We start from the raw sequence: 25,940 nt of genomic DNA on the forward strand, positions 1-25,940 counted from the left end.
GGGAGGGAGGGAGGGAGGGAGGGGGGGGGAGGAGGAGAGGGAGGGGGGAGGAAAGGAGGAGAGGGAGGGGGGGGAAAGGAGGAGACAGAGGGAGAGGGGGGAGGGAGAGAGGGGGAGGAGTAAGGGGGAGGAGAGGGGGGAGGGAGGAGAGGAGGGAAGGAGGGAGGGGAGGAGAAAGAGAGAGACAAAGAGAGAGAGAGAGAGGGAAGGAGGGAGGGAGAGAAAGAAGAGAGGGAGGGGGGGGGGGAAAGAACGCTCCTTTACACACATACACACACACACACACTGTGTGGCAACCTGATGAGGTGTGTGTGGGAGGGAGCTGAGAGGAATGTAGGGTGGAGCATCACTCTCACACACACACACACACACACACACACACACACACACACACACACACACACACACACACACACACACACACACACCACTCCCCGACAGTTACAGAGACACAGAACAAGGAAGTTTTCACGCCCACAAGCACAAACACTTCTAGGAAAACAAAACTTACAGAACTTACGTTTTTTCAAAACTTATCTCTGACACTCTGTTGCTCAGTCTGGTCGTGTGTGCAGCAAAATGGCAGAGAGCATGGACTCTATTAGAAAAAACAAAACATACAGTAAACCAACTGATTGACTCTTCACAGAGGAGAGTATTCAACACTCACACAGTCTGTCTGTCAGTCTTACAGCTCTGCTGGTTGGTCAATAGTGACCTGTGTAAAGACTGTTGACTAGTCTAGACACAGTCATTATTATCTATTGTTATCTAGGGCCTCATGTAGTTGAACACACTAGATCACAGTCAGCTGGACAAAACCAGGTTGAGGCTTCTTTAACAGGCTTGTCACAAACAGTTGGCTAGCGTACTATTTTAGGGTTCCATCATTCTGTGACGCGACACAAAGGCATGTGAGTTCATCCTAATCATATTAGACGGTGAAAAACAATGAAAAACATCAACTTACGGTTGTGATCTGTCTCCCACCTCAGTGCTCAGCTCTGCTCTCTGTCTGGCTCCTCACTGATGCAGCTCTCCTCTGGATGAACTAGTTTGATCTTGTTCTGATGCAGCACCTCCAGTTGGTATTCGGACCTGTTCAGACAAAGCCAAAGCAGTTTTTTGACAGTGTTTAAATGTCCCACAGCAGTTCAATTCTGCCACAAAAGATTTTTAGCAAGTAGAAAATGTAATAACACACACACACACACACTCTTTTAGCTCACACATATACGCAATATCTTACAAGCACACACATGTACACAAGTACACATGTACACACACACACACACACACACACACACACACACACACACACACACACACACACACACACACAGCCTGTCTCTGATAAATGAGCCTATGAATCTGTCAGTCTAACAAAGTGAACAGAGTTCATTTACGACGTGGCTGAGTCTCTAAGCTCTCACACAAAGGGAGAGAAAGCTACTGTTCCCAGGTGTCTGTGTGTGTGTGTGTGTGTGTGTGTGTGTGTGTGTGTGTGTCTCTCTCTTTCTGTGTGTGTGTGTGTGTGTGTCCCTCTCTTTCTGTGTGTATGTGTGTGTCCCTCTCTTTCTGTGTGTGTGTGTGTGTCTCTCTCTTTCTGTGTGTGTGTGTGTCTGTCTGTCCGTGTGTGTGTGTGTGTGTGTGTGTGTGTGTGTGTCTGTCTGTCCATGTGTGTGTGTGTGTGTGTGTGTGTGTGTGTGTGTGTGTGTGTGTGTGTGTGTGTGTGTTTCTCTCCTGGGTGTTGTATTATTGGAATAATCTGCAAAATTATAAACATTGGAGTTTGCCGTGAAGAGAACATACGGGACAGGGCTGTGCTCAATCACACACACACACACACACACACACACACACACACACACACACACACACACATGGACAGACAGACACACACACACACACACACACACACACACACATGGACAGACAGACACACACACACACAGAAAGAGAGGGACACACACATACACACAGAAAGAGAGGGACACACACACACACACAGAAAGAGAGAGACACACACACTCACACACACACACACACACACACACACACACACACGGACAGACAGACACACACACACGGACAGACAGACACACACACACAGAAAGAGAGACACACACACACGGACAGACAGACACACACACAGAAAGAGAGACACACACACACAGAAAGAGAGACACACACACACACACACACGGACAGACAGACACACACACAGAAAGAGAGACACACACACACAGAATGAGAGGGACACACAACCACACACACACAGAAAGAGAGAGAGAGACACACACACACACACACACACAGACAGAGACACACACACACACACATGGATTATGTGGCATGTAGCACGTAGCAATAGCACATAGCATGAAAGATGTAGCATGTAGCGTTTAACACGTAGCATATAGCACGAATGATGAAGAATGTACCATGTATTATGTAGCACATAGCATGTAGCACGTAGCATGTAGCGTTAGCGTCACTCACATGCTTCCTCTCGGCCTTGAGCTCCTGGGAGTATCTAGGACCCATCTCCTCGGCAACCACCTGTTGTCCGGGTACCGGTACCAGAGGAGGAGCCGGAGGAGCCGGTCCCAGAGCCGCCGGAGGAGACGGTCCCAGAGCCGCCGGAGGAGCCGCCGGAGGAGCCGGTCCCAGAGCCGCCGGAGGAGCCGGTCCCAGAGCCGCCGGAGGAGCCGCCGGAGGAGCCGGTCCCAGAGCCGCCGGAGGAGACGGTCCCAGAGCCGCCGGAGGAGCCGCCGGAGACGGTCCCAGAGCCGCCGAAGGAGCCGGTAGAGGAGACGGTACCACCGGGGGAGACGGTCCCAGAGGACCCGCTACGAGTACCAGAGGAGCCGCCGGTGTCGGTGGTTTCCATGGTGTCTGTCTCCCCTTCTCTCGTAAAGAAGAAGTAAATGTCGTAAAGATATAATAATAATAATAATAATAATAAAAAGATATCGTAAAATGAGGGAGGGGTGGGGTTGTCTAGCAACGAGGAACAGTTGGTGGGTTTGAGGGAATGTCGTAAAGGAAAAGAAAATGTCGGAAAGGGACGGGATATGGTGGGTTACCTAGCAACGAGGGGGTGGGGAGAGTGTGTGTGTGGTTTGAAGGACTGTCGTAAAAATATTTTTTCAAAACAAATACGAACGGTGGAGGGAAAGGGGGGGGGTTGCCTAGCAACGAGGGGGTGGGTTTGAAGGAATGTCGAGTAATGATGACACGACGCGTTTCCACACACACACACACACACACACGGTCAGTTCGTTAGAGCCAGTTAGCATTAGCCTTTAGCACCCCGTCAACACTGCACTCGGTAGGTAAATTCGTTAGCTTCGTTAGTTAGCCCCGTTATCATTAGCCTCAGAGCCGGTAGAGGAGACGGTACCACCGGGGGAGACGGTCCCAGAGGACCCGCTACGAGTACCAGAGGAGCCGCCGGTGTCGGTGGTGGTGGTGGTTTCCATGGTGTCTGTCTCCCCTTCTCTCGTAAAGAAGAAGTAAATGTCGTAAAGATATAATAATAATAATAATAATAATAATAATAATAATAATAATAATAGTAAATGTCGTAAAATAAGGGAGGTTGGTGTGTTTGAGGGAATGTCGTAAAGGAAAAGAAAATGTCGGAAAGGGACGGGATATGGTGGGTTACCTAGCAACGAGGGGGTGGGGAGATTGTGTGGTTTGAAGGAGTTTCATAAAACATTTTTTTCTAAAACATGTCGTAAAATACGAACGGTGGAGGGAAAAGGGGGGGGTTGCCTAGCAACGAGGAGGTGGGTTTGAAGGGCCAAACTACATGGTTCTACTAGCCCTAGGGTTAGGGTCAGGGTTTAGGGTTAAAGTTAACTCATCCCCTAGGGTTAGGGTCAGGGTTGAGGGTTAGGGTTAAAGTTAACTCATCCCCTAGGGTTAGGGTCAGGGTTTAGGGTTAGGGTTAAAGTTAACTCATCCCCTAGGGTTAGGGTTAGGGTCAGGGTTTAGGGTTAGGGTCAGGGTTAGAGTAAGGGTTAGGGTCAGGGTCAGAGTCAGAGTCAGGTTCAGAGTTAGGGTTAGGGTCAGGGTCAGGGTTAGAGTCAGGGTTAGGGTCAAGGTTAACTCGTCTCCTAGGCCTGTCTGCACATTTGGGTTGTCATGACGTTGCTAAGTGAAGTGTTAACACTGGAAAGAAAACGTCCCCTTTGGTTTCCACTGATGTTCTATTATACTAATGTTCTATTATACTAAGATTATATTATACTAATGTTCTATTACACTGTTCTATTACATAAATGTTCTATTACACTAATGTTCTATTACATAAATGTTCTATTACACTAATGTTCTATTATACTAATATTCTATTATACTAATGTTCTATTATACTAATATTCTATTATACTAATGTTCTATTACACTGTTCTATTACACTAATGTTCTATTATACTGATGTTCTATTACATAAATGTTCTATTACACTAATGTTTTATTATACTAATGTTCTATTACACTGTTCTATTACACTAATGTTCTATTACACTAATGTTCTATTACACTGATGTTCTATTACACTGTTCTATTACACTGATGTTCTATTACACTGATGTTCTATTACACCGAAAGGAGGGAGAGAAGGAGGGAGGGAAGGAGGGAGAGACAGGAGGGAGAGAAGGAGAGAGAGACAGGAGGGAGGGAGGGAGAGAAGGGGGGAGGGAAGGAGAGAGAGAGAGAGACAGGAGGGAGGGAGAGAAGGAAAGAAGGAGGGAGGGAGGGAGGGAGAGAGACAGGAGGGAGGGAAGGAGGGAGGGAGAGAGACAGGAGGGAGGGAGAGACAGGAGGGAAGGAAGTAAGGAAGACAAGAAAGGAGGGAAGGAAGAGAGAGACAGGAAAGGAGGGAGGGAGGGAGGGAGAGAAGAGAGGGATGAGTCTCACCTTCTCCCCGGCCGACGGCGTCTCAGAGGACCAGTCACTCAGCATGGCGCGGATACAGTCCTGGAGCTACGGCAACAACAGACAGACAGGTCAGATGGAGAGACAGACAGGTCAGAGACAAACAGACAGACAGACAGAGGGACAGACAGGTCAGAGACAGACAGACAGACAGTGTGAGTGTGTGTGTGTATGTCTGTGTGAGTGTGTGTGTGTGTGTATGTCTGTGTGAGTGTGTGTGTGTCTGTGTGTGTGTGTGTGTGTGTGTGTGTGTGTGTGTATGTGAGTGTGTATGTGTCTCCCTCTCTCTCTCCCTGTCTCAGGAGCACCCACACACACACACACACGCACGTTGTCACTTGACTCACTAAACATTGACGCGCGTGTGTGTGTGTGTGTGTGTGTGTCTGTGTGTGTGTGTGTGTGTGTGTGTCTCCCTCTCTCTCACACACACACACATTGTCACTTGACTCACTAAACATTGACGCCTCTGGGCGCGCGTGTGTGTGGGTGTGCGTGTGTGTGTGTGTGTGGAGCATCCAGAGAGAGACGAAGGAAGGAAGGAAGGAAGGAAGAGAGGGATGAGTCTCACCTTCTCCTCCGCCGACAGTAAGGAAAGAAGACAGGAAACAGGAAAGTAGGGAAGGGAAGGAGGGAGAGAAGGAGAGAGAGAGAGAGACAGGAGGGAGGGAGGGAGGGAGGGAGGGAGGGGAGAAGGAGGGAGAGAAGGAGAGAGAGAGAGAGACAGGAGGGAGGGAGGGAGGGAGGGAGGGGAGAAGGAGGGGAGAAGGAGGGAGAGAGAGAGACAGGAGGGAGGGAAGGAGGGAGAGAGGGAGAGAGACAGGAGGGAGGGAAGGAGGGAGAGAGGGAGAGAGACAGGAGGGAGGGAGGGAGAGACAGGAGGGAAGGAAGGAAGGAAGACAGGAAAGGAGGGAAAGAAGAGAGAGACAGGAGGAAAGGAGGGAGGGAAGGAGGGAGAGAGAGAGAGACAGGAAAGGAGGGAGGGAGAGAAGAGAGGGATGAGTCTCACCTTCTCCCCGGCCGACGGCGTATCGGAGGACCAGTCACTCAGCGTGGCGCGGATACAGTCCTGGAGCTACGGCAACAACAGACAGACAGGTCAGATGGAGAGACAGACAGGTCAGAGAGAAACAGACAGACAGACAGATAGACAGACAGATAAGACAGAGGGACAGACAGGTCAGAGACAGCATGGCGCGGATACAATCCTGGAGCTGGAGGGCAACAAAAGACATACAGGTCAGACAGACAGACAGAGAGAGACAGGTCAGATAGAGAGACAGACAGGTCAGAGACAGCGTGGCGCGGATATAATCCTGGAGCTGAACGGCAACAACAGGTCAGACAGACAGACAGAAAATGACAATAAAACGACATATTTAGTATTTATTTAATCACATTCATAATACACACACACACACACACACACACACGGTCAGTTCGTTAGAGCCAGTTAGCATTCGCCTTTAGCACCCCGTCAACACTGCACTCTGTAGGTAAATTCGTTAGCTTCGTTAGCTCCAGTTAGCATTAGCCTTTAGCACCCCGTCAACACTGCACTCTGTAGGTAAATTCGTTAGCCCCGTTAGCATTAGCCTTTAGCACCCCGTCAACACTGCACTCGGTAGGTAAATTCGTTAGCTTCGTTAGCCCCGTTAGCATTAGCCTCTAGCCTCCCGACCCCCCCCCCCGCCCTTCTTACCTCCTCACTCGGGGACGACGGACACTTCTTCTTCAGCCGGCTCCGGTTGACGAGGTTCCCGGTGTGGAGGTTGAGCGTCGTGGCCCGGGTCAGAAACGAGGTCCGGGTACCGGTACCAGAGGAGGAGCCGGAGGAGACGGTCCCAGAGCCGCCGGAGGAGACGGTCCCAGAGCCGCCGGAGGAGCCGGTCCCAGAGCCGCCGGAGGAGCCGGTCCCAGAGCCGCCGGAGGAGACGGTCCCAGAGCCGCCGGAGGAGCCGGTCCCAGAGCCGCCGGAGGAGCCGCCGGAGACGGTCCCAGAGCCGCCGGAGGAGCCGCCGGAGACGGTCCCAGAGCCGCCGAAGGAGCCGGTATAGGAGACGGTTCCACCGGGGGAGACGGTCCCAGAGGACCCGCTACGAGTACCAGAGGAGCCGCCGGTGTCGGTGGTTTCCATGGTGTCTGTCTCCCCTTCTCTCGTAAAGAAGAAGTAAATGTCGTAAAGATATAATAATAATAATAATAATAAAAAGATATCGTAAAATGAGGGAGGGGTGGGGTTGTCTAGCAACGAGGAACAGTTGGTGGGTTTGAGGGAATGTCGTAAAGGAAAAGAAAATGTCGGAAAGGGACGGGATATGGTGGGTTACCTAGCAACGAGGGGGTGGGGAGAGTGTGTGTGTGGTTTGAAGGACTGTCGTAAAAATAGTTATTCAAAACAAATACGAACGGTGGAGGGAAAGGGGGGGTTGCCTAGCAACAAGGGGGTGGGTTTGAAGGAATGTCGAGTAATGATGACACGACGCGTTTCCACACACACACACACACACACACGGTCAGTTCGTTAGAGCCAGTTAGCATTAGCCTTTAGCACCCCGTCAACACTGCACTCGGTAGGTAAATTCGTTAGCTTCGTTAGTTAGCCCCGTTATCATTAGCCTCAGAGCCGGTAGAGGAGACGGTACCACCGGGGGAGACGGTCCCAGAGGACCCGCTACGAGTACCAGAGGAGCCGCCGGTGTCGGTGGTGGTGGTGGTTTCCATGGTGTCTGTCTCCCCTTCTCTCGTAAAGAAGAAGTAAATGTCGTAAAGATATAATAATAATAATAATAATAATAATAATAATAATAATAATAATAATAGTAAATGTCGTAAAATAAGGGAGGTTGGTGTGTTTGAGGGAATGTCGTAAAGGAAAAGAAAATGTCGGAAAGGGACGGGATATGGTGGGTTACCTAGCAACGAGGGGGTGGGGAGAGTGTGTGGTTTGAAGGAGTTTCATAAAACATTTTTTTCTAAAAAATGTCGTAAAATACGAACGGTGGAGGGAAAAGGGGGGGGGTTGCCTAGCAACGAGGAGGTGGGTTTGAAGAGCCTAACTACATGGTTCTACTAGCCCTAGGGTTAGGGTCAGGGTTTAGGGTTAGGGTTAAAGTTAACTCATCCCCTAGGGTTAGGGTCAGGGTTTAGGGTTAGGGTCAGGGTTAGAGTTAGGGTTAGGGTTAGGGTTAGAGTTAGGGTTAGGGTTAGGGTTAGGGTCAGAGTCAGGGTCAGGGTCAGGGTCAGGGTTAGAGTCAGGGTTAGGGTCAAGGTTAACTCGTCTCCTAGGCCTGTCTGCACATTTGGGTTGTCATGACGTTGCTAAGTGAAGTGTTAACACTGGAAAGAAAACGTCCCCTTTGGTTTCCACTGATGTTCTATTATACTAATGTTCTATTATACTAATATTCTATTATACTAATATTCTATTACACTGTTCTATTACATAAATGTTCTATTACACTAATGTTCTATTACATAAATGTTCTATTACACTAATGTTCTATTACACTAATGTTCTATTACACTAATGTTTTATTATACTAATGTTCTATTACACTAATGTTCTATTACACTGATGTTCTATTACACTAATGTTCTATTACACTAATGTTCTATTACACTAATGTTCTATTACACTGATGTTCAATTACACTGATGTTCTATTACACTAATGTTCTATTACACTGATGTTCTATTACACTGTTCTATTACACTGTTCTATTACACTGTTCTATTACACTAATGTTCTATTACACTGTTCTATTACACTGTTCTATTACACTAATGTTCTATTACACTGATGTTCTATTACACTGTTCTATTACACTAATGTTCTATTACACTGATGTTCTATTACACTAACGTTCCATTACATTGTTCTATTACATTGTTCTATTACACTGTTCTATTACACTGTTCTATTACACTAATGTTCTATTACACTGATGTTCTATTATACTGATGTTCTATTACACTGTTCTATTACACTGATGTTCTATTACACTGATGTTCTATTACACTGTTCTATTACACTACTGTTCTATTACACTGATGTTCTATTACACTGATGTTCTATTACACTAATGTTCTATTACACTGATGTTCTATTACACTGATGTTCTATTACGCTGATGTTCTATTACGCTGATGTTCTATTACACTGTTCTATTACGCTGATGTTCTATTACGCTGATGTTCTATTACACTGTTCTATTACACTGATGTTCTATTACACTGATGTTCTATTACACTGTTCTATTACGCTGATGTTCTATTACGCTGATGTTCTATTACACTGTTCTATTACACTGATGTTCTATTACACTGATGTTCTATTACACTGATGTTCTATTACGCTGATGTTCTATTACACTAATGTTCTATTACACTGATGTTCTATTACACTAACGTTCCATTACATTGTTCTATTACACTGTTCTATTACACTAATGTTCTATTACACTGATGTTCTATTACACTGTTCTATTACACTGTTCTATTACACTAATGTTCTATTACACTGATGTTCTATTACACTGATGTTCTATTACACTGTTCTATTACACTAATGTTCTATTACACTAATGTTCTATTACACTGATGTTCTATTACACTGTTCTATTACACTGATGTTCTATTACACTGTTCTATTACACTGATGTTCTATTACACTGTTCCATTATAAAAGATCTGTGATGTTATAAAGAATATTTCAGGTTCAAATTCTGGGTTTTTAGGATCCAGTGCTTATTGCTAACTGGCTGGATTCTAATCTCTCTGTTGTTGTAATACTAGTAAATGACCACCAGGTGGTGCCCCCATCTGAGGGCTAGAGGTCTGGGGGATAGGGTTCTGGGGGTCTGGGGGTCTGGAGGTCTGGGGTCTGGGGTCAGAGGTACTGCAGGGGACAGGTGAAGTCTTCTCATGAGAGCCATGCCTCCCATGGCAAGGAGCGGTACTGCAGGGGACAGGTGAAGTCTTCTCATGAGAGCCATGCCTCCCATGGCAGGGAGCGGTACTGCAAGGGACAGGTGATGTCTTCTCATGAGAGCCATGCCTCCCATGGCAGGGAGCGGTACTGCAGGGGACAGGTGAAGTCTTCTCATGAGAGCCAAGCCTCCCATGGCAGGGAGCGGTACTGCAGTGGACAGGTGAAGTCTTCTCATGAGAGCCATGCCTCCCATGGCAGGGAGCGGTACTGCAGGGGACAGGTGAAGTCTTCTCATGAGAGCCAAGCCTCCCATGGCAGGGAGCGGTACTGCAGGGGACAGGTGAAGTCTTCTCATGAGAGCCATGCCTCCCATGGCAGGGAGCGGTACTGCAGGGGACAGGTGAAGTCTTCTCATGAGAGCCATGCCTCCCACAGCCCACAGACAGAGAAAGGAAAAGCAGCCTGTACCTTGGCTGCCCCTCACAATGTCACATGATGCATAGATATTACTGTACTAGATGATTACTATATAAAAATGAAGGAATGCATGGAAAGTGAAGTTCAGAACATGTACAGCGCCTTCTGAAGGTATTCAGACCGCTTCACTTTTTACACATTTTCTTGTGTTATAGACTAAATTTAAAATGGATTCAATTAAAAGAATTTGCCATTAATGCACACACTATACACCAGAATGCGAAAACACGTTTTTTGAAATTTCAGTACATTTATTAAAATTGAAATACAGAAATACATGAATAGAAGTATTCAGACTTTTTGCTCTGACAGTCTTAAAATTAGTTAAAATGCAAAAATGTGATCAACAAATCACTCAATAAGTTGAATTGAGTCCATCTTAATGCAAGGATAATAGTTCATGTCATTTCGGAATGAATATCTTTGTTTTTATAGGGTCTCTGATTTGCATAGGAATCAATTACACACTGTGTAGATTCAGATGTTCCGAAGACACTGTCCATGTTGTACTGACAGAGAAGGAGAGCTGTCTTCACATCGACTCCCTGCTATCTTACACACAGCAACGTGATCCAGCATCACAACTCAAACACCCAATCTAACCAACTCTTATATACATACAGACACTCTCTCCTGTGTTATTCTCTGAGTTCATCATCAGTCTGATTTGATCAACTAATCATTCATCTGGATTGTTTCACTATCAGTTGCATTTCCAGAATTAAAAATAAAAAGTAATAAAAGAATATACAGATAAATCCCACACTTCTGCTTTGTCAGTCTATTGCACTTGTTCACACATTTCACAAATAACCATCTGGTTCTCATCAACGGCTGTAGCCCTAAACACTACATACAGTGTGATCTCCCTGAGACTAGTTTCCACAGGGTCATTGAACAGTCATAGCCCCAAAGCCTAAACCCTGGGTAGAGGGGCTCAGTGAATGTGGAGTGGAATGTGTGCAGGAGGGTCCGTGTGTCAGAGGAGACCCTGTAGAAGGACAGAGTGCCGGCCGGCCAGTCCAGATACACTCCTACTCTGTGGGAGCCAGAGGAGGGGACAGGTATGTCAGTCATCTTATTATTGTGCCAGGCGAAGTAACTGTTACCAGAGCAGATCAGACTCCAGGACTTGTCATTGTATCCCAACCAACAGTCATGACCCTCTCCTCTCCTGCTGATTCCTTTATATGTCACTCCTATAACAGCCCATTTCCCACTCCTCTCTACCTCCCAGTAACGGCGCCCAGTCAGACCCTCTCTACACAGCACCTCTGCATAGTCCTCAAATCTCTCTGGGTGATCAGGATACGGCTGCTTCTCTCTCCCCCATGTCACCTTTCTTTTCTCCTCAGACAGAGAGAGGTTTCTGTATAGTGTGTTTGGGTCCAGTGTGAGATCACAGGCATCTGATTGAGAGGGCAAAAATAATCATCAAATCAATACAATTGAATAACTTACAATATTCACAATGTGATCTTGTTATGGCAACATTATTTTTCTTTTTTTCACAAAATATGACTTATTTATTTGAAATGTTTTACAAGGGATACAACTAATTCACATTTACTAATATTTTAGATTTACATATGAATACAATACTGGTGCTCTGTTTGAACTCTGCTGTACCCTGGTTCTTGAGTAATATCACAGTCCTATTCTCTACAGCGTTGGTGACTTACATTTGATCAGCCCAGGTTTGAGCCTGCACTCTCCACCATGGTCCACACTATATCAACCACCGAAGAACACACAGAGGTTGAATGACACACTCACAATCATGAGGAAAATAGATACAGTGCATTAATCTCATTGATATGTCCAGCCACATATTCAGTCTTTACCTGAGTGTCTGTAGTTTACAGAGTGGATCTTTCTGTACAGCAGAGAGCAGAGACAGTCCTGAGTCTCCTGGGTGATTGTAGCTGAGGTCCAGCTCTCTCAGGTGGGAGGGCTTAGACCTCAGAGCTGAAGCCAGAGAAACACAGCCTTCCTCTGGGACTCCACAGCCTGACAACCTGGGGAAATAGTGTCACTCCATCTGATATCAAGAATCTGATTATTCCTCTCTAATGTACATGTGCAGCTTTAAATCCTCTTCATTTGGCAGTTGAAAGGCCACATGTGAATGAGGAATACAAATAAATACATGCAGCCAAACCATCACTGTGGTGTAAGAATTCAAGAGTGAGAGTTATAGTTGCTCTCAACAGGGGAGCAAGCAATATGTTAGATTGGTTAGTGAATTATTGTGGAGCCCTATCAGCTGATCTCAGGCCAGATTGGAGAGGAATTGTGGAAAGAAACGTTATTGAGAGAGTGAACCCCCCACCCCACCACACACACACACACACACACACACACACACACACACACACACACACACACATTATTTAGTAATTGATTGAAAGATAATGTACATTGTCTGTCTCAATCACTGACCCTTTCTGTGAAAGTATCATTGATTCCATAGAATGATAATGTAGCACACACTTAGGAATGATGTGTCTGACAACAAGAATAGTCTGAGACCTCACCTCAGTGTCTGTAGTTGACAGTGTGGACTCCCCAGTCCAGCAGAGAGCAGCTTCACCCCCCAGTCACCTAGATCATTATTACTGAGGTCCAGCTCTCTCAGGTGGCAGGAGTCTGAGCTGAGAGCTGAGGCCAACGCTTCACAGCATCTCTCTGTGAGGTGACATCCATTCAGCCTGAATGAGGAATACAAATAAATACATGCAGCCAAATGATCACTGTGGTGAATTATGATAAGAATTCATGATTCAAGCCAATCACAGGCAGGTTTGTAGTCATTGTATTTCTAAGTGTGGTAGATTTGCTAGCTATTAGGTTAGTGCAGTATTGTGTGGCCCCCTCAGCTGATCTAAGGCCAGATTGTTCATTAATTGAGGAGAGCAACGGTATTCAGAGAGTGCCCCCCCCCCCACACACACACACATACACTCTTTGAAATTCTGCCTTTAACGATAAATAGAGCTGAAGATGATGTAATTATAAGCTGTACAATACATGATTGTTGCATTGTGTACCTTATTCCCATGATCCCTCCTTGATAGTGTGAGGGGAGACAGATTTCTCATATGTCATTTATGATATTCTTATAATCAATATAGCAAAACAACAATCTATTTTAATCAGTATGACCATGTCATGATGATTATATTTTTTCAGTCATACACTGTTCATTGATTCCTTCATGATCAGTATTGGACTCGTTTATGATTCTATGTAGTAACGGTACGAATCAAGACAGCCAGTGAGGTTGACAGCGGTAATATCTGTCCCCTGGGTCATATCTGTTGGTGGGGATGTGCTGAGTCAGCTGCAAGGCCATCCTGACCTAAAGGTCGGCCTCTTGTTATTGAACTGTGAATGTGTTGCTGTCCCTCTGAAATGGTTTCTCAAAAACATATTATCTAAGAAAGGTAAGACAGTATCCTTCATCGATTTTTTTTAAATTATGAAGACCGCTCATCATGGTAAAATAAATGCACGCACGGGATGATGGTCTGGGAGCTGACAAATGAAAAACGTGGAATACAAATAAAGTGGTAGAACTAGTGTTGTCATAGTGAACAGTTTAGGAAATGATTGGAAGATCATGTAAATGTTCTGTCTCCATCATTGATATTTGCAGTGCAAGTATCATTGACAATGTAATACACTTAGGACTGATGTGTCTGACAACAAATAAATACATGAAGCCAAACGATCACTGTGGCACAAGAATTTATGAGTGAGAGTTATAGTTCCTCTCAACAGGGGAGCAATTAACCATGGATACATTTGTAGTCACTAGATTTCTACGTCTGGTATCATGTATTTGATAGCTATTGGGTTAGTGCAGTATTATGCAGTCTCATAAGCTGATCTAAGGCCAGGTGGGTCAGGATTTGAGGAGGACAAACATATTCAGATATTGAAGACAGAGCAGCCCCCCTCCCACCACACACACACACACACACACACACACACACACACACACACACACACACACACACACATTATATAGTAATTGATTGGAAGATAATATCCTTTGTCTGTCTCAATTATTGAGCCTTTCTGTGCAAGTATCATTGATTCCATAGAATGATAATGTAACAGACACTTAGGAATGATGTGTCTGGCAACAAGAATAGTCTCAGACCTCACCTCAGTGTCTGTAGTTGACAGTGTGGACTCCCCAGTCCAGCAGAGAGCACCTTCACCCCCCCGTCACCGAGATCATTATTACTGAGGTCCAGCTCTCTCAGGTGGCAGGAGTCTGAGCTGAGAGCTGAGGCCAACACTTCACAGCATCTCTCTGTGAGGTGACATCCATTCAGCCTGAATGAGGAATAAATACATGTTGCCAAACGATCACTGAGGTGCATTATGATAAGAATTCATTATTCAAGCCAATCACAGGCATGTTTGTAGTCAATGTATTTCTCAGTCTGGTATATTTGATTGCTATTGGGTTGTGTAGCCCCATCAGCTGATCTCAGGCCAGATTGATGAGGAATTGAGGAAAGAAAGGTTATTGAGAGAGTGCCCACCCCACCACACCACACCACACACACACACACACACACACACACACACACACACACACACACACACACACACACACACACACAGACACACACACACACACACACGATATAGGAATTGATTGGAAAATAATGGACATTGTCTGTCTCAATCATTGAGCCTTGCAGAGCAACAAGAGTATCATTGATAATGTAACAGACACTTAGTAATGACGTGTCTGACAACAAGAACAGTCTGAGACCTCACCTCAGTGTCTGTAGTTGACAGTGTGGACTCCCCAGTCCAGCAGATCTCACGGTATTGCGTCGATAAAGATGTCTGGAATGCCGGAGCCGATGTCCAAAAGTTGTCGTCGGCTGTACGATATGGACGCTAAACTGTTTTTAGCGAGAATACTTGAAATAAACACGCAAATAACCACTAATTCAGCGAGACAGCGGGCTTCGCGATGTATGCGCGCCGCCATCTTGGTACACGCCCTCCCTGCGTGATTGGTGGATTCGGTAGCAGGCTAGGTTGAGTCGCTCAGACGCTGCCTTTTGATTGGTCGATTCGCACGTCCGTCTTCTTCGCTACACGTGTTGTCGGTATTGACAAACATTTCAGTGACATGCGCGCGATGCAGTGCTAATATTAGCATGTAGCCTACTTCACTGGATAAGAATACAACAATAGCATTTAGCATACTCCACCGGCTATGAATGCAACGTTAGCATGCAGCCTACTCCATTGGATAACCCTACTACGTTAACATGGAACATACTCCACTGGATATCAAAACCAAGATGGCGGCGCGCATGCGTCGCGCGCATGTCACTGTCACTGAAATGATTGCAACCTGATGTGGTGTGTGTGGGAGGGAGCTGAGAGGGATGTAGGGTGGAGCATTACTCTCACACACACACACACACACACACACACACACACACACACACACACACACACACACACACACACACCACTCCCCCGACAGTTGCAGAGACACAGAACAAGGAAGTGTTCCCGCCCACAAGCACTTCTAGGAAAACAAAACTTACAGTATCTCTGACACTCGACGCTGCTCAGTCTGGTCGTGTGTGCAGCAAAATGGCAGAGAGCATGGACTCTTTTAGCTGTCCGATCTGTCTGGATCTACTGAAGGATCCGGTGGCTATTCCCTGTGGACACAGCTACTGTATGGGCTGTATTAAGGGCTGCTGGGATCAGGATGATCAGAAGGGGGTCTACAGCTGCCCCCAATGCAGACAGACCTTCATCCCAAGGCCTCTTTTACAGAAAAACACTATGTTGGCTGAAATAGTGGAGAATCTGAAGAAGACAAGACTCCAAGCTGCTCCTCCTGCTCACTGTTATGCTGGACCTGGAGATGTGGCGTGTGATTTCTGCACTGGGAGAAAGCAGAAAGCCCTCAAGTCCTGTCTGGTGTGTCTGGCCTCTTACTGTGAGACTCACCTCCAGACTCACTATGAATCTCCTGCCTTTAAGAAGCACAAGCTGGTCAACGCCTCCACACAACTGCAGGAGAAGATCTGCTCTCTTCATGATGAAGTGATGAAGATTTTCTGCCGTACCGACCAGCAGTGTATCTGTTATCTGTGTTCTTTAGATGAACATAAAGGCCATGACACAGTCTCAGCTGCAGCAGAAAGGACAGAGAAACAGGTAAGAAGAAGAGCTTCAGACTAGTATTACTCTGAGTATCACATACAGGACAACTATGAGTAATAAGTAAGAACCAGAGCTACTAGTTGGTGACTCTGTCTGTAAAACATCTAAAAGTAAATGTCACTGACTGATTGAATGATATTTCCAGAGATCCAAAGTCTCTTCCACATGACTGTGTTTGTGTAGGGAGAGGGTTAAGGTTGTTGATGTTCTTGTTTTACAATCTGGTTCTTATCAGACAAGTTTTAACAGGTACGATGACTCATAACAGTGTAACAGTGCTTCTCTCTCTTCTGGACTCATAACAGTGTGTAGTATACAGCAACAGTGTGTGTGTGTCTACAGCGTCAGCTGGGGATGAGTCAGCAGGAAGTCCAGCAGAGAGTCCAGAAGAGAGAGAAGCAACTGAAGGAGGCCAAACAGGCTGTGGAGTCTCTCACAGTGAGTGTGTGTGTGTGTGAGTGAGTGTGTGTGTGTGTGTGTGTGTGTGTGTGAGTGTGTGTGTGTTTTCTTTCTTTTCTTCTTTTTGCCCAGTCACTACCCCCCACATCAGAGGACTTAAGTACTTTGTTTGTTTTATTCATTTTAATAGTTATTACAAATATATTCCATCTACTAGGTACCTATTTATGTTATTATTTATTCATTTATTTATTATTTTACATGGCCATTTTGGTTTATTTGGTATTTTTCCTGTTGTACGTGTTAAGATATATCAACTCCATCCACACACACACTATTAGTAAATAGTATATTTGAATTTAATCTGATTGTTTGCTGTAATATTTGATCTGATTGTTCTGGAGGATAACATTGAAATTGTAACCAGCTTTGTATGCCTTGTTTTAACAAGGGTGGTACTTTGTAGAGTATTTCATTTTCAACATCCTAAAACTGAGATGTTGTGATCTGTATGAAGGCCAACAGGCCTTTTTTAAATCGAGGGTGAGCTTCTTTTAGTAATCTGCTACACAACCAGTTTGGTAAAGTATAGTATAGTTTTTGAATGATTGAAGCTTTTAGGGAGAGGCCCGTCCTTAAATAGACTGGGTCTTTATACTGACCAGTGATAGCGAGATCAGACCCTCTTGTTGTGTGTCAGATAGTTTGTTGTTTTTGGAGGAACTTCTCCTGCCAGTAATGGATGTTTCAGTATCTCAACAAAAGTTTCATATACTTCTACTGGTATGCCATCAAAACCAGGGCTTTTTCCTGTCTGATAAGATTCAATTGCCTTAAGACGTTTGTGTGTGTGTGTGTGTGTGTCCTAACAGCGCTCTGCACAGACAGCAGTGGAGGACAGTGAGAGGATCTTCACGGAGCTGATCCGCTCCATTGAGAGAAGGTTGTCTGAGGTGAAGCAGCTGATCAGAGCCCAGCAGGAGGCAGCAGTGAGTCAGGCTGAAGAACTGGTGGAGAAGCTGGAGCAGGAGATAGCTGAGCTGAGGAGGAGAGACGCTGAGCTGGAGCAGCTTTCACACACAGAGGATCCCATCCATTTCCTCCAGGTAACCACACTGACCCTCCATCTGCAATACTGAAACAAGATTACTGTTCAATTATTCATTCATCCTCTGTTCTCTTTCTCTCTCTCTCTCTCTCTCTCTCTCTCTCTCTCTCTCTCTCTTTCTGTCTCTCTTTCTGTCTCTCTCTCTGTCTCTCTCTCTCCAGAGTTATCAGTCTCTCTCCAGTCCCAGTGTATGTTCAGACTTCCCCAGCATCATTGAGGGTCCTCTTCAGTTGTTTGGAGGTGTGAGTGATGCTGTGTCTGAGCTGAGAGACAAACTAGAGGACCTCCTTAAGGGAGAATGGCCCAACATCTCAACTACAGGTGGGTGAGGGTTAGGGTTAGGGTTAGGGTTAGGGTTAGGGTTAAGGTTAAGGTTAACCCTAACCCTAACCCTAACCCAACATCTCAACTACAGGTGGGTTACAAACTCTACTTGCTCAACTTTCATCACCTCAACTTCAGACCAGTTACAGTTGTGGTCAGAAGTTTACATACACTTGTAAAGAACTTGTATGTCATGGCAGTCTTGAGTCACAAAAAACATTCATGAAGTTTGGTTCTTTTATGAATTTATTATGGATCTTCTAAAAATGTGACAAAATCTGCTGGGTCAAAAATATACATACAGCAATGCTAATATTTGATTAAATGTCCATTGGCCATTTTCACCTCAATTAGACGCTTTTGGTAGCCATCCACAAGCTTCTAGCAAGCTTCTGGTTGAATCTTTGACCACTCCTCTTGACAGAATCCGTGCAGTTCAAATTCGTTGGCTTTCTGACACAGACTTGTTTCTTCAGCACACTCCACATGTTCTCAATGGGGTTAAAGTCAGGACTTTGTGAAGGCCATTCTAAGACCTTAATTCTAGCCTGATTTAGCCATTCCTTTACCACTTTTGATGTGGGTTAGGGTTAGGGGTCATTGTCCTGTTGGAACACCCAACTATGTCCAAGACCCAACCTTCTGGCTTTAGGTTTTCCTGAAGAATTTGGAGGGTTTTCCCTTTACTTTCTGTAAAGCACCAGTTCCACTGGCAGCAAAACAGTGGAACTGGTCCACAAGGCCTTTTCTTTGTCCATGTGATCAGCAGCAAACTTCAGTCAAGCCTTAAGGTGCCGCTTCTGGAGCAACGGCTTCCTTCTTGCACGGCAGCCTCTCAGTCCATGGCGATGTAAAATACGCTTGACTGTGGACACTGACACCTGTGTTACAGCAGCTTCTAATTCATGGCAGACCTGCTTTTTGGTGGTTCTTGGTTGACTCTTGACCATCCTGACCAATTTTCTCTCAGCAGCAGGTGATAGCTTGCGTTTTCTTCCTGATCGTGGCAGTGACACAACTATGCCATGCATTTTATACTTACAAACAATTGTTTGCACAGTTGATCTTGGGACCTGTAGCTGCTTTGAAATGGCTCCATGTGACTTTCCTGACTTGTTCATGTCAATGATGCGCTTTTTCAGACCGTGCTGAGCTCCTTAGACTTTCCCATTGTAGCGTTTTTGGCTGAGTGTAATGAGTGTATCAAACGAACCCTATTTAAATGGGCTGAAATAAGTCACCAGCTGTAGTCAATCATAATCACTCATAAGAAGTTAAGAGGCCATGCCACACAGCATTTGTGATTGACACAACTTTCTACATCACCAAAATGTATAATTCAAGGTGCTGTATGTATATTTTTGACCCAGCAGATTTTGTCACATTTTCAGTAGTTTTTTTGTGACTCAAGACTGCCATGACATACCTGTTCTTTACAAGTGTATGTAAACGTGTGTGTGTGTGTGTGTGTGTGTGTGTGTGTGTAACTGTCAATAATGAATATTATCAAGATTGTGTCACAAAAAATGTGGATCTACTGTTCTTCCCTGTTCCTTGTATATGATTGACATTATATATTAGTAATAGAATGGTGATCAGTAGAAAACTAATAGACAGAGAAGTGCAGTAAATAATATCTGTAACTCAGCAAACAAACACAACAGGGTCCATATCCAATCACAAAGCCCCCTCCCTAAATGTCCAACCAATCACTGGATTTTTCCCTCCTCAGGTCCAAGTCCCGCCCTAATCCACTTAGTCTCAATAGAAAACGGATCCGTCCGTGACGCGACTCCAAACCAAATAATCCTCGCGAATTTCTAATCCCAACAAGAAGGAACCTTCACCAGCCTTAAAAAACAAACTAATGGCAGTTTAAATTCAAAGTTAAAATACTTTGAAATAAAAATGCCAAAGACTAGAGCTGATGGTTTATCCAAAGACTTTTCTTCACAAGTCATAAAAGCAACCAACCCTAACCCTGACTCTAACCCTAACCCTAACCCTAACCCTAACCCTAACCCTAACCCCCATTTAACCTCTAAGAACCTCTTCTCTTTACTCCCCTCACAAATCCACCTCTGGCCATCTGCAAGTCTTATCCTTTCTACCTCAATCTTTCCTTTTTTGGAATTAGGAATCTTTATTTATTAACGTAATCTCACCCGATCTCTGTCGTCCTAACGCCAACATTTTTACATTTACATTTGACATTTATGGCATTTAGCAGACGCCTTTATCCAAAGCGACTTACAACAATACATTTGTTAAAGTAAGTGAGTCATCTTTCCAACAGTCATCATTAGACAAAGTAATCAATGCTCACACCAGGGGCCATTGGCAGTCGTAATGCCAGTAGGCTATTTTTATTAATTTTTAATTCATTTCATTTGCAAGTGAGAACTGGTACAGTGGGGTAGCAGGGGTGAAGAGGTCTTTGGGTTGGGGTTGCCGCTTGGATGTGACCAGCTTTAGAACATCCTCAGGGGAGAGGGGGGGAAATCTGATAAACCAGAGACTGGGTGTTGCACAGTGGGTTTCGGAGGAGAGGTAGCATTGTTGGTGAGAGGTAGAGGGAAGGAGCTGCTAATGTCATCAACCTTCTTTTCAAAATAGGTGACAAAGTCATCGGCAGACAGAGAGGAGGGAGGAGCGGGAGGAGGAGGGTTGAGGAGTGAGGAAAATGTGGAGAACAGTTTCCTTGGGTCAGAGACAGAGGATTATATTTTGAAATGGTAGTATAAGGCTTTAGCAGCTGATGCAGATGAGGTGTAGTTGAGGAGGAGAGTGAGATAGTGGTCTAGATCATCAGGAAGGCCAGATTTTCTCCATTTCCTCTCAGCTGCCCGGAGCCCTATTCTACAAGCTTGCAGGGTTTCAGACAGCCAGGGAGCGCGTGGAGAGGATCTTGCCGGCCTTGAGATCTGTGGACAGAGAGTCGACGGATGAGGAAAGAGAGGACAGGAGGGTGGAGGAAGCTGCGTCAGTGGATAGAAGAGAGAAGGATTCAACAGAGGGTAGGGCGGTTAAGACAGAGGAAGAAAGAGTGGTGAGTGAGAGGGTGCGCAGGCCGCGACGAGAGGACACAGTGTGGGTATTCTCACCAATGTTCTTGTCAACGAGGTCGATCCACCCGTTCTCTGCAACACGTTAGATTTCACTTTGTGGGCTTTTAGACTAAATGGTCCTCTCAGACCCAGGTCACTCAAACCTTTGGACTCCCCCAGGGTGCGCGAATCCGATTGTCTCCCCTCCTCTTGGCAAAGCCTCTTTTTATGACTTTCCGTTTCCCCATCAGTCGGACATTTATAGTCACATACAATTCAGCATCTATTCTATCAAATACTAAACCATCAATGAAAACATCTAACTAACAACAGATCCTAACCCCAAAGCCCTAACCCCTAACCCTAACCCAAATACTAAACCATCAATGAAAACATCCAACCAACAACAGACCCAAACCCCTAACCCCCTAACCTACAACCTAACACTAACCCCTAACCCCAACCCTAACCCAAATACTAAACCATCAATGAAAACATCCAACCAACAACAGACCCAAACCCCTAACCCAAATAGTAAACCATCCAACCAACAACAGACCCAAAGCCCTAACCCTAACCCAATTACTAAACCATCAATGAAAACATCAAACCAACAACAGACCCTAACACCAAACCCTAACCCAAATACTAAACCATCAATGAAAACATCCAACCAACAACAGACCCTAAGCCCCAAACCCCTAACCATAACCTCTAACCCTAACCCAAATACTAAACCGTCAATGAAAACATCCAACCAACAACAGACCCTAACCCCTAACCCCCTAACCCTAACCCAAATACTAAACCATCAATGAAAACATCCAACCAACAACAGACCCTAAACCCTAACCTACCTTAGGCATTGTCGGTATTGACAAACATTTCAGTGACAGTGACAGAGACAGATAGCAGAGAAGATGTGTTTACAAGGATCCATTAGAAGTCCTTTTTTATATTCTGTCTAGTATTTTATTCATATTGTATACCATTTCTGTGTAGCTCAGGACTTCATAAATGAATTTCAAGCACCAAAACAATTCATCCACATGGGTAAAGGTCTGTTTTCACATGGGATTTGAAACATTTCTGAAAAACGGATTCGAAATGTTCAGGTTTAGGCCTACTTACCTATTCAGACAGTGCTCTTGGGGTAAACATTCATCACAATCAAGAAAGCTGAGTTTGTCCTGAAAATATTGATATGAAACACTTGGCTATTATTTTGTATGGAAGTGACTTCAAATTGAGAAAGAAAAAATGTATGTAAAAATGGAGAAAATACCCCTGGTCCCCAAAGGGTTAACCTGCAAAGTGAGGCCTTCTCTTTTCCCCCCATCAGAACAATGTGGGACCTGTCCATGTTTACAACCCTTGACTGATATATGTCTCTCTATCTCTCTCCCTCCCTCCCTCCCTCCCTCTCTCCCTCCCTCTACCTCCCCCCTCTCTCCCTCTCTCTCTCTCTCCCGTTCTCCCTCAATCCTCTCTCTCCCACCCCCCCTCTAACCCTCCCTATCTCCCTTCCTCTCTCCCTCCTCTCCCTCCCTCTCTGCCTCCCTCCCTCCTCTCTCTCCCTCTCTCCCTCCCTCCTTCATCCCTCTATCCCTCCCTCCCTCCCTCTATCCTACCCTCTTTCCCTCCCTCCCCTCCATTCCTCCCTCACTCCCTCTCTCTCTCTTTCTTTCACTCCCCTCCCTTTCCTCCCTCCTCTTGCTCTCCCTCCATGCCTCTCTCTCCCTCCCTCCCCACCTCTCTCCCCCCATCTCTCCCTTCCTCTGTCCCTCCATCCTCTCCCTCCCTCCATCCTCCCTCTATCCCTCACTCTTTCTCCCTCCCTCCTCTCCCTTCATCTCCCTCCCTCCCTCCCTCTCCTCCCTCCCTCTACCTCTAACTCCCCTCTCTCTCTCCCCCTCCCTCCCTCTGCTCCCTTCCTTTTTCTACCTCTCTACCTCCCTCTCTCCCTCCCTCCCTTTCTACCTCCCTCCCTCCCTTCCGTCTGTAGTGAATGGAGTGGATGTTTTCCAGCCCAAGACCAGAGCCCAGTTCTTCCAATGTGAGTGTGTTTCTCCTGAAGTAGCTGACAGTCTCTCTCTCTCTTTATCTCTACCTCCCTCCCTCTCTCTGTTCCTCCCTCCCTCTATCCCTCCATCCTTCCCTCTCTCCCTCTCTCCCTCCCTCCCTCCCTCCCTCCCTCCATTGATCCTCTCCACAAACCCTGAGACACAACTAGAGATCTCTAGGAGAGGGAGAGACTCATCAAAGACAGCCTACATATCTGACTCTCCCTCTCTCTCTTTCTGTTCCTCCGTCCCCCTCTCTCTATCTCCTCTCTCTCTATCTCTCTCCCCTCTCTCTCTCTCTCTCTCTGTCTCTCTCTTTCTCTCTCTCTCCCTCCCTCTCTCTCTTTCTCTTCCTCCATCCCCCTCTCTGTTCCTTCTCCCTCTCTCTCTCTCTCTCTCCCCTCTCTCTCTCTCTTTCTCTCTCTGTCTCTCTCTCCCTCCATCTCTCTCTCTCTTTCTCTTCCTTCGTCCCCCTCTCTGTCCCCCTCTCTCTCTCTCTCTCTTCCTCCATCCCTCTCTCTCTTTTTCTTCCTCTGTCCCCCTCTCTGTTCCTTCTCTCTCTCAATCTCTCCCCTCTCTCTCTCTCTTTCTCTCTCCTCTCTCTCTCCCCTCTCCTCTCTCTCTTTTTCTTCCTCCGTCCCCCTCTCTGTTCCTTCTCTCTCTTGCTCTCTCTCTCCTCTTTCTTTCTCTTCCACCGTCGCCCTCTCTTTCTCTCTCTCTCCTCTCTCTCCCTCCCTCCCTCCCTCCCTCTCTCTCTTTCTCTTCCTCCATCCCCCTCTCTGTTCCTTCTCCCTCTCTCTCTCTCCCCTCTCTCTCTGTTTCTCTCTCTGTCTCTCTCTCCCTCCATCCCTCTCTCTCTTTCTCTTCCTCCATCCCCCTCTCTCTCTCTCCCTCCCCTCTCTCTCTCTTTCTCTCTCCTCTCTCTCTTTCTCTCTCCCTCTCTCTCTCTCCCTCCATCCATCTCTCTCTTTCTCTGTCCCCCTCTCTGTTCCTTCTCTCTCTCTCTCTCTCTCTCTCTCTCTCTCTCTCTCTCTCCCTCTCTCTTTCTCTCTCTCTCCCTCTCTCTCTCTCTCCCTCCATCCCTCTCTCTTTTTCTTCCTCCGTCCCCCTCTCTGTTCCTTCTCTCTCTCCCTCCCTCCCTCTCTCTCCTTCTCTTCCTACATCCCCCTCTCTCTTCCTCCTCTCTCTCTCTCTCTCTCTCTCTTTCTCTCTCTCCCCTCTCCTCTCTCTCTTTCTCTTCCTCCGTCCCCCTCTCTGTTCGTTCTCTCTCTCTCTCCCCTCTATCTCTCTCTCTCCCTCTCTTTCTCTCTCTCCCTCTCCTCTCTCTCTTTTTCTTCCTCCGTCCCCCTCTCTGTTCCTTCTCTCTCTCGCTCTCTCTCCCCTCTCTCTCTCCTCTCTCTCTCTTTCTCTTCCTTCGTCCCCCTCTCTGTTTCTCCCCTCTCTCTCTCTCTCTCTCTCCCCTCTCTCTTTCTCTCTCCTCTGTCTCTCTCCCTCTCTCCCTCCATCCCTCTCTCTTTTTTTCTTCCTCCGTCCCCCTCTCTGTTCCTTCTCTCTCTCTCCTCTCTCTCTCCCTCCATCCCTCTATCTCTTTCTCTTCCTCTGTCCCACTCTCTCTTCATCCTCTCTCTCTCTTTCTCTCTCTCTCCCTCTTTCTTTCTCTCTCTCCCTCCATCCCTCTTTCTCTTTCTCTTCCTCTGTCCCCCTCTCTCTCCCCCCTCTCCTCTCTCTCTCTCTCTCTCCCTCCCTCCCTCCCTCTGCTCTTCTCCCAGATGCCTGTGAGCTCACACTGGACCCAAACACAGCACACAGAAACCTCTCTCTGTCTGAGGAGAACAGAAAGGTGACATGGGGGAGAAAGAAGCAGCCGTATCCTGATCACCCAGAGAGATTTGACTACTGGGAACAGGTGCTGTGTAGAGAGGGTCTGACTGGGCGCCGTTACTGGGAGGTAGAGATGAGTGGAGGAGAGGCTGGTATAGGAGTGACATATAAAGGAATAAGCAGGAGAGGATATGGTGATGACTGTGTGTTGGGAAACAATGACAAGTCCTGGAGTCTGTACTGCTCTGGTAACAGTTACTCCACCAGGCACAATTATAAGAACACTGACATACGTGTCCCCACCTCTGGCTCCCACAGAGTAGGAGTGTATCTGGACTGGCCGGCCGGCACTCTGTCCTTCTACAGCGTCTCCTCTGACACACGGACCCTCCTGCACACATTCCACTCCACATTCACTGAGCCCCTCTACCCAGGGTTTTATCTTTGGAGATTGGGCTGTTCAGTGACCCTGTGTTAACTAGTCTCAGGGAGATCACACTGAACACCAAAGGCTCAAAGATGATGGACTGATGATGATCCAACTGAGATGTTGGATGTACAGATGTTCCCTCTCCGAGTGTAGGGTGTAGGATTGT

The 25,940-nt window shown here is 46.2% G+C and overlaps 2 protein-coding genes and 1 long non-coding RNA gene across 3 annotated transcripts in view; 1 reads left to right on the forward strand and 2 right to left on the reverse strand.

Annotated features, from left to right (window-relative positions):
* LOC310823702 (uncharacterized protein) overlaps positions 1 to 1,422 on the reverse strand; it is a 32,615-nt gene extending 31,193 nt beyond the window's left edge. The window contains exons 1-2 of the mRNA XM_083696557.1: positions 971 to 1,422; positions 521 to 598 (exon numbers count right to left, since the gene is read on the reverse strand). The gene's annotated coding sequence lies outside the window, so the exon portion shown is untranslated. The remainder of the gene's footprint in view (positions 1 to 520; positions 599 to 970) is intronic.
* A 9,321-nt stretch (positions 1,423 to 10,743) lies between these two features.
* LOC310823971 lies at positions 10,744 to 12,266 on the reverse strand. Its single transcript, XR_014555002.1, has 3 exons — positions 12,205 to 12,266; positions 12,043 to 12,089; positions 10,744 to 11,769 (listed from the first exon to the last, which is right to left on the reverse strand). It is a non-coding gene; the product is annotated as an uncharacterized lncRNA (long non-coding RNA).
* A 3,734-nt stretch (positions 12,267 to 16,000) lies between these two features.
* Positions 16,001 to 25,940, forward strand: LOC310823916 (tripartite motif-containing protein 16-like; the record flags this gene model as incomplete). The annotated part of the gene is made up of 6 exons (XM_083696857.1): positions 16,001 to 16,576; positions 16,925 to 17,020; positions 17,854 to 18,087; positions 18,251 to 18,410; positions 23,466 to 23,516; positions 25,293 to 25,940. 6 exons carry the CDS (start codon positions 16,001 to 16,003, stop codon positions 25,820 to 25,822), a joined length of 1,647 nt encoding a protein of 548 aa, XP_083552983.1. The 3' UTR covers positions 25,823 to 25,940.

This window comes from Argentina silus (assembly GCF_951799395.1).
Source record: "Argentina silus genome assembly, chromosome: Y".
NCBI lineage: Eukaryota > Metazoa > Chordata > Actinopteri > Argentiniformes > Argentinidae > Argentina > Argentina silus.